Source organism: Cricetulus griseus (assembly GCF_003668045.3).
Source record: "Cricetulus griseus strain 17A/GY chromosome 1 unlocalized genomic scaffold, alternate assembly CriGri-PICRH-1.0 chr1_1, whole genome shotgun sequence".
Lineage (NCBI taxonomy): Eukaryota > Metazoa > Chordata > Mammalia > Rodentia > Cricetidae > Cricetulus > Cricetulus griseus.
Window position 1 is genome coordinate 32,967,143 of NW_023276807.1, and position 9,679 is coordinate 32,976,821.

The 9,679-nt window shown below is 37.9% G+C and overlaps 1 protein-coding gene across 1 annotated transcript; it reads right to left on the reverse strand.

The window, feature by feature from the left end:
- Window positions 1–563: 563 nt before the first annotated feature.
- Spata4 (spermatogenesis associated 4) lies at window positions 564–9,476 on the reverse strand. Its single transcript, XM_027391008.2, has 6 exons — window positions 9,280–9,476; window positions 8,400–8,529; window positions 7,931–8,049; window positions 7,600–7,820; window positions 4,083–4,199; window positions 564–682 (listed from the first exon to the last, which is right to left on the reverse strand). The coding sequence occupies exons 1-6, from the start codon at window positions 9,474–9,476 to the stop codon at window positions 564–566; spliced, it is 903 nt and encodes a 300-aa protein (XP_027246809.1).
- Between the last annotated feature and the right edge of the window lie 203 nt (window positions 9,477–9,679).

Below are 9,679 nucleotides of genomic sequence, written 5' to 3' on the forward strand. Positions count from 1 at the left end.
AAACCTGTAAATAAATGCCAATAAGCACATACTAAATATTAACAGAGCAGCCCTTTTCTAGAACTTTCTCAGTACAGACCAGTTTAAACACACTTGCCTGTCATATATCTGGGAAAGCCTGAAGGCAAGGCAGAAGGCCACATTCTAGATTCAGGGTACACTGACCAGACTGGGTTCTATAGCTCTGTCAGACACCCAACAAGAACAAACATATCTTACCAATTGAATGAAAATGTTTGTTGCAGGAGGCATGAAATTATGTCCAAGAACAATCTAGGGAATAAAGTGCACCTGAGGTAAAAGGCCCTCTGCCTTCTTTTCCTGGTGTCTCTCTCACAGTTCCCCACAGCATCGCTCACCACGTGTCATTCTTTTGTCCATGTGCTGACACTACTTATAAGCTAACTATGTATTGAATCACATAAAAAAGAAATGTATTTTTTAGCTCAATTACAGCTAAGACACCAATTTAAGCTATTTATTATTTAAATACATCCAAGATTAGATCATTATGTTCCCATATCGTGGTAGATGATAGTAACGTCATTTCTTCAAAGCCACTTCTATGTAAACTTTGTTTCGTCTGCACTTCTCATAGGTTTTGTAACAGACTCACAAGAAGGTTTTCCACTTTGCTTCACATGAATTTCTCTACGTTGACCGTAATTACCGCTTGATTTTGCTGGGATGTTTAAAGTAACAAAGAATTAATTCATGGTTATGAAATATCTATACCATTATCAGTATCTCTCTAATATATCAAATATATTCAGAATAAACAATAGTCTGAGCACTGGTTGTACTTAATAAATTAGTAAACAACATTTAAATCATTAATATATGATATAATATGTGAATGTGTTACCTCCTCCAAAATTTATCAGCAATGCCTAAAAATGTCCAGGGTTTATTTTGGTGCATTCGATATAACTCGTGTATTTTTAGATATTGCTTCAGAAAGCAGCTGAACAAACAGAGACATGATTTTGTACTCAACTTTGGCAAATATGCATGGGTCATGATACAGTTTATAGAACTCCCATTACTCTGTCATCCATTCTGGGTGCCCAGACTCCCAATCATTTAGTTCTAATGTGGCCAGTGGCAACTAAGAAATCTGCCTTTTCTTGTCTCTTGAGACACAAGATTTCGGCAAATGGATATAGAAACTCAAGAGTGTAACTTTTTAATGGTGACTTGTTTTACTGTTAATTGGGATTTTGTTTTCCAGAGCACAGCCTGTAATTTGAGATTCTGACCATCCATAAACAACAAAGTCCCTGGAGTGTAGTATTTGTTTCTCCTCCTTTGATTAACTTTCAATTCATAAAAGCTGACTTGAAGTAATCATTGTATCCTTTCGTCAAAAACAAGTGAATGGAAGTTACTTGAATAACAACTTAAAAATAGTTTTCATAAATTAAATTACCCAAATCAAACTCACACAATTCCTACATTCCTGTGTGCCTTGAGTAAGAATCTAGTGGCTAGAACAGGACTGAGAGAAGTAAAGATATATATATATATATATATATATATATATATATATATATATATATATATTGTGTGTTCAATATCCCATGCAGAGGGTATCCTCCCTCAAATCCATCAGGCATTTGAAAGAAGAAGAGAAGCACATATAAAGGGTCACTCACAGGGTTACTAAGGGGAATGCTGAAGGAACATGATGAAGGAGGAAGTGTCTATACTGCAGTACATTTTCAAATGGTAAAAGCAACATTCATTCTATTTGAAGTCCTTCTGAGGTAATGATAGCAGACTCCCTTCATTTCATGGTTTCTTTTATGCTTTACTGTCTGATTTAGTTCTTTAGACTCAGCATCACACTGTTATCCAAGCTGGTCTATGACTCAAGACTCCTGGCTCACACTGACAAGTAATGGACTTAAACACATAAAAACAATACCCTGTCTAGTTTGGCATTCAGTTTTTCTAAATACCTGTGTGAGCTTTTAGAGTGTCCCAGGTTAAATAACCATAATCAGAAATATTCTTTAGCAATTCATTAAGCATTTGGGATTTTATTTTGTTTTGTTTTGTTGCAATTAACTAGGTGTCAGGCTGTCTTGGTTAGGGTTGTTGTTGCTGCAATGAAACACCATGACCAAAGCAGCTTGGGGAGAAAAGAGTTTATTTTATTCACAGTTCCATACAGCAGTTCATCCTCAAAAAAATAGTTGATGCAAAGGTCATGGATGAGTGCTGTTTACTGACTTGCTTCCCATGACATGCTCAGTTGGCTTTCTTATAGAACCCAGGACTAACTATCTAGGGATGGCACCACTGTGATTTGCTGGGCCCTCCAACATTAGTCACTAATTAAGAAAAATACCTTTCAGGCTTTCCTACAGCCCAACCTCATGGAGGCATGTTTCAATTTAGGCTCCCTCCTCTCTGATGACAAATTGATATAAAAGTAGCCAGCACACAACCCTGTTACTAAATCCTTTTTTATTAATTAATTTACTTATTTGTGTACCACTGTGGGAATGTGGAGGTCCAGGATTTTGTATGCTGCCTCTCTTTCTTACACAGGAAGGAAGCCATGGTATGAGTTCCCTGCTCCCTCCCACCCTTCCCCATCCCTAGTCTGAGCCATAAGGAAAAAAAAAGCAAGGAGAGGAGGATGGAGCAAAACTCCTCTGTGGTCTTCCCATCATGACCAATTCCATACTGTTTCTGAAGTTGCTACTACAAATCCTATTCAGAAAAAGGCTCATGGAGGTTGAAAGATAGGATGTATTCCTAGAATCCTAAGAGAGATTCTGGATACCTTTTTCATAAAAGCATTGTTAGTCATGTTTGCTGGATTCTAACATACAATGTGTTGTATGTCTCAGGTAGATGATGAGTTAAAGGGTTTTGATGGGCAGCTTCATGTGTGGATATTACAATCTACAATCTGGGACCTGAAAAACATTTGTTCAGCAAGGCCACTTAACAAAGAAAAAGTAAATAACAGTAATTTATGATTATTTTAAGAAAAGATTGAAACACTTTAAAAAATAATTGCAATACATATTAGTGTATTAAAGGCACCCACAGGTCATAATTCTTTCTTAATGGATCCTCTGAGATTGTTCTATCATATCTGATGGAAACAAGGAATAACCCAACCTATTAAAATTTACCATGTAAAGAAACATGTTCCAACACAAACAAGTATGTTCTATAAGGGACTTGATAATATTTTAGAATAGTCAAAGAAAATGCAGAGTACCTACTAAAAAGTATATTCAAGATAAGCTTTATCCATTAAATGAAAATGTATACTAAGTATGTTATCCATTGTCACCAGGTATGGCACTAAATGTCTATAACCTCAACATTCAGAAGACAGGAGGATTGCATGGACTTTAAAACAAATGGTGTCTTAAAACAAAAACAAATTTAAAAGAATTTTAAAATCCAAAAAATTTAAAAAGAATCTTGGTTTCTATTAGCTGAATCTGGCAAATCTAGTTTGTGAGCTGTAAAATTTTTTGGGCAACTATGTTCCGCTGGTACTGTAGCGTACAGTCCCAACCAGACAGAAAACAAGCTACATGCCCTGTGTAGTTTATCAACACAAAACCTTGAATTCCATTACATGTTCTTGTGTCTGGAAATATTTGTTTTTTTTTCTAGCCATCCAAAGTGCAAAAGGCTTTCTTAACTGATGAGCTACACAACAGCTGAATCGGCCGACATTGTTCTCATGACTGGTTTGCTGTCATTAAGATGTTTTCTGTGTTGAAGAGTTTAATACGTGTCCTCTTGTTGTTGTTCTTCTGCGAAGCCTGGCTCATCCCCCATTTATGGAGGAACTAAGTTTTGAGCTCTGAGTGAAGTGTCTCTTATTTCAAACAAATGCACCGGAGGATACATGAGAACGAAGATGTGGTTGGGGGGGAGACTTAGTGGGCTTCATTACTCGGCTTGTCAAGAGGCAGATTATCACTAAGTGAATGCCTAGCCTTAGGATTAGTGAAGTTCAGGCCAACATTATCTTATTCTAAAACTCTAAAGGAACAATTTTTAAAACTCCAGTTAGCAGACGAAAACAAAAAGCCAAAACTTACCTAAAGCAGACATAGCTCTTTCCTTTGTAACCTTTGGTTTATATCTGCACCCACAGCTTCTCACAGGAAGATGATCGATTGTAATTTCTCCCACTGTTGGCTTGACGTTAAACCACTCTATAAAATATAAACAACACAGTTATTTTTTAAATTCATATTGGAATTATTGTAAGAAGACATTGGGTTTTATCAATTAAAGACACTATTTTGTCATAATTTATAGGATAATAACTCTTCTCCCCATTAGTCATTTTTGATAAACAAAGTAGTCACTGTGGTTTAAAATATAACTTTAAAGGTAGTACCTTTATGTTCCTGTATTGTTTTATTTTGTTGTTTGCATTTGTTTGAGTGTTACGTGTGAATGCTAGGCGAAAGGTTTTAAGGGAAATGTGGAGGCAGCAGAGCTTCATCTCTGTATTACAAGCTTCTTACGGCTTAAGGAAAGTGGTGCAGAGATTAATTTTAGACTATAATAAAGTACATGTTAAAATTTCTAATGTAGCATTAAAGGGTGGAAATTTGAAGCTTTCAAAATTGACAACAATGAATGTTCTGAAAAGGAAAGGAAAGGAGAGATGCTACAGGAAAGAGATAGATTAAAAGTGTAAACAGTTAAGACAGATCTGAATACAGACATGACTATAGACGGCCTTGATGACCTAACAATGACCACTGATATAAAACAAATAACCCAAGTCCATTAAGAAGGACACTGCATAGCAGAACAAGATTGGGGGCTTCGTGAGCTATCAGCACTTACTTATAAAGTAATAGTTGTTCAGACAATCTAGATGTTGAGGTGGGTGACTAAGTGGACAAGAACTCAGAGAAATGGGTACACAGGAAGTGGAACATGAATAACCAGTTCCCAGAGTGGTGCTACAAGTCCCTCCTCAGAGAAAACACAGGTGAATGAAGATCTTAAAAGCAAAAGGCTCCACTCGGTCACTTTAAGTAAAAGTGGTAGCACTGACAGTGTATTAGGGACACAGAATTAACTAAATTGTTTTTAGTCTTCATTTCTACGATAACACAGTACCATACATTTTAATTATAATAGCCATTTTAATGTCAATTTAGAAACCTGGGTCCTCTATGTGGAGTCTTCCAAATATGAACTTTAAGTATCAGTTGGGCTGTGTTCCTTGCTGGAAGTTCTGGGAATAAATCACCCTGCTGTTGCATGCTCATGTCTGCATCCAGTCTGTCTTTGCAATTGTGGCTCTGAGTCCTTTCCTAACCATCAACCAAACATAGTTTTGTTGTTGTTTTGTTTGTTTTGTCCTAGAAGCTGGGCCACATAGTTTCTCATGTTTCTATGTCCCTCAGGCAGTAATTTCTCTTCTGCAGTTGCATCTTTCTACATTTAGCTGGAGAGAGATCTTTGTCAATGAGGGCCCACCTGACTAATCTATTGCCTCTTCCTATTTTCAACTCCAAGCTTTGGTTATGTCCGTAAAAGACTGTGCAATGTAACGTAATAAATATAGTCCTCAAAGGTTAAGGTAACGACGTGAAGACTTGTTCTGCACACTACAATGCTTGATAAAAGAGCATGTGTGTTTCTCATGTTCTTAGTTTCTTTTCTTTTTGTTTTTGTTTCTTTGTCCTTTTTATTTGTCTGTTTTCTTAAAAGAGAGAGAAAGAAGGTGTAGAGTTGGAGTTGGAAGGGTGGGGAGGATCCAGGAAGAGATGAGGAGAAAACCATAATCAGAATATATTGTGTGAAAATAACTTTATTTTCAATAAAGTGAGAGGGAAAACGGGGGAACTGGAGGGAGTTGGGGAATGAGGAAACTGTAATCAGAATACAATGTGTGGAAAAAGTCTGTTTTCAATAAAATCAGAAAGTGACAAAGAATTTCTCTGAAAAACAACAAAAGCAATAAAAATAAATAAAATTAAAGAAATCCACTAAAAAAGAAGAGGAATGAAGTATTATAAGACTTGGAGATATATAGCTAGGTATGGTGATGCTCGCCTTTGATCCCAACACTCAGTAGGCAGAAACAGGCAGAATCTGTGAGTTCTAGGCCAATCTGATCTAAAAAGCAAGTTCCAGGACAGCCAGGGTTGTTACACTTGCTACACTTGTTACATGAAGAAAAGAAACCTTGCCTCGGAAAAAAAAACAACAAAACAAAGCAAAACACATGGAGATATAACTAAGTGGTAAAGAACTTGCCTAGCATACATGAGGCCCTTGATTAAATCACTCACACAACACATGTAAAACATGCAAACACAAGTGTGCATATGTGTGTGGCTGAAACTGAGAGTAACCTGGTAGTATATAGAGATGGACTATTTTCATCTAGGAAATTATCAACCCAAGCAGGAAGACAGTGGTTTCCTTCGGAGGAGAGCCTGGTGAGTTCAATCAAGAAGGTTCCAGTTAGGGAAGGGGAGGAGGTTGGAAATGCTCTGTTTCTTAAACTGGGTAAAGATGCCCAACTGTTTACCAGCAGGGCATTGGTGGCGCACGCCTTTAATCCCAGCACTCGGGAGGCAGAGGCAGATGGATCTCTGTGAGTTCGAGGCCAGCCTGGTCTCCAGAGGGAGTGCCAGGATAGGCTCCAAAGCTACACAGAGAAACGCTGTCTCGAAAAACCAAAAAAAAAAGAAAAAAAAAGTAGCAACTTTTAAAACGTTCCTGCATTATATACATGGGTGTTACATTTTGATAGATGTTGCAGCAAAATTGTAATGTTTAGCCTTAATGTTTAAAACATACACATTTTAGATATAAAGTCCTGCAAAGTATTAATACTTTGATTTATTTCTTTGCTCACAAATAAATCATAAAAAGGAAGCGAAACTATGAGTTTGGAAAATGAGCATAGTAAGAGAAGACAAAATGCCAAACAGCACTCATGTGGGGACTATACAAATAGCCCAAATGGGGAGAATTCAAGTTTGGGCCTTCCACCTTCCAGAGACCAGAGAGAAAATTATTCTTAACTTCAGTAAATATAGCTCAAAGGAAAGAAACCTCAAAGAAAAAACAGCGGCAAAAAGAACACCACTTTCACTTACTTAGCCACCTGCCTGGGACAACCGATGGGCAGTATGACAAGAGTTTAAGTCAACTTGATAATCACTTTGGAAAGCTACCCTTCCATTCATACCAACAACTAAGCCATGGGGAAAGGATCTCTGACCACATTCTCCCACACAGCACTGAGAATTAATCATGATAATCTAAGCTGCTTCCAACAACTACAGGATAGCTTGAGTCAAATGCTCTTGCTCTCTTGAGTTATGGTTGATATGTGAACTTATTTCTCACAAAAGTTTAATTAATAGACTGACAAAGATTTTTTTTTCCTGAAAATGGGCATCAATCCCTATGTAACCTATGCTTCAACAGAAAGGAATGTGATGAGAAAGAATCCACTCTAGTGATGATAACTCATTTTAATCTTACTGCTATCTCGTGATTTTTCCCTCAGCTGAGCCCAAGAACAGCCTTGCTGATTTTAGAAGAACTCACCTGCCTCTGAGGAAAGCTTACCTGGGTTCAATTTTCTACTTAATTTTCTTTGTAACATTTGTAAAAGGAAGAGGAATTCTATCTTGAGTTCATTGTTGAGCATATTAGGATTGCATAGTAACTCCGATAACCTAATGTTATCTTTAATCGACTTTGAAATTGTAGACCTGGGAACGAGTGGCAAACGCATTTGGTAACTATAGTCTGTGAAATTAGCGTAGTCATCCTGGATACTTTTAATTCTGGAAATAAGAAACAAAATACTGTTGGCAAACCATGTCTTATTAATGAGCCTTAACATCATCACAAGCTTCCATTAAATTACATAGCTAGAGAATTTCAAACTACTCACTCTCGATGTGTTAGTAAAGTGTAAACCTCTTGAATCAGTATTTCGGGCACCCCAGCTTTACAGTGAATCGTGCCATGGATCAGTTCTTTGGGTAGTTTAAATTTTTTTCTTGCTAGAAACTTTAATAATAGAAAAAAGACTGTCATCAGAAGTTCTAGAAAAATAGCCAGATGCTATGAATTTACTTTAGGTAACCCTCTTTTCTTCTGAATTAAAATTTTTTGTTAATTATCAACATTGCTCTGCAAGAAAGCCATTATTATCCACCACACTAACTGATAGATGCTAAATTTCATAAATTATGATTTTGTAAAGCAAACAATTGGAATTTGACAAACTTCAGTTATATCCCAGCCTTGACACATTCTATCTCTCTCTCTCCTTTCTGTTTCTCTTTCACACACAGATATCTCGAATGCATTTTCTAACACAAACTCCACAGCAAACTGTTGCTAATTTATTAATTTACCTTCTCTATCTGTGCCCAGTTATCCAACTTGACCTTTAAGGAGGTTCCATTTTCAAAGGATGATAATCTAAGTTCCCAGGGGTAATATATACAGAATATCTCGGCAACTAGGTAGCCATTTGAAAAATCCCTGATGCACAATAAGGAAATGAAAGAAGTATAGTTAATATAATTTATATAATTTTGTAATTATTGTCTAATACGTCACAATGACAAAATATCTGGACAAAGTTGTGTTGGTTCATTTTTCTGAACAGGACTGTCAATGGGAAAACAGTTTATTAAAATAATTCTCTAAGGCTTTGGTGTTCCTTTAATGAATCCATATTATTAGATTTAGCAATATTTCCACATGAACCAAATGCTCATTGGAAGTTTCACAGATGTTTGTTTGAAAACTACACTACTGAAATTAGTAAACTAGAGTTTTCCTGCAAAAGATCCATGTATGGAATTTTGGTCACATTCCATAGTTAACGGCCAGTTACAGTCAGTGTAGTTTCCGGTAAACAGTGGCTTTTTAAACCTCAGGTGACACTCAAACCAGACGCCATTTCTAAAGGAGGGCAACTGATTCTTATTATTAATGCGAGGAGCCCTTGGCTTTTGTAGTTATCAAAGCATTCCGCATTAGCGTACGTCTACAATTTAATGATCAGCTGAATAAAATCAGTACAAAAAATGTTTCATTTCTTTCTTGAGCTTCCTGTCGTGGTGTGTATGCCTTGTGGGGCGAGTGAGCAAGGTGGGGAGGGAGAGGGTGGGAGTGTCTCCATTAAGAGCAAAAGTCAGACCAGGGCCGCCAATTTCGGGCCTCCAGCCTGAGCTGAAGAACCGAAGGTGGCGGAGGGGAGGGGTAGGGCCTGGCTGTCTCCTGCACCTGGTGACGTTCCTAGGGAAAAAGCTGAGATCCAGCCCCTGGAGCCAGCGCAAGACGGAACGAGACAGGCGGGAGCACCTCGGGGGGTGCGGATACACCAAGCATTTCTTAGGCTTCTTTCTGACGGGAACTGCTGCCTTGAATGGGGCTGCCGCCGGCAGTGGTGAACACTCTTCCGCTTGGCCGGCGGCAGCCATAGCGCATTCTGGGTTTCTATGGCAACAGGCAAGCTGTGCGCGGGAGGGGGCGGGACGCTTAGCTCCAAGGGGCGGGGCCTCGGTTTCTAAGCTGGCTCTGCTGCAGTGGTTGCTATGGACCTTCTAAAAGCTTTACAGAAGTTTAGGAAGTGAAGCCGAGTATGTTGAGTTCAGGTATCTCTGGACCCATTAGGCCTACCTTA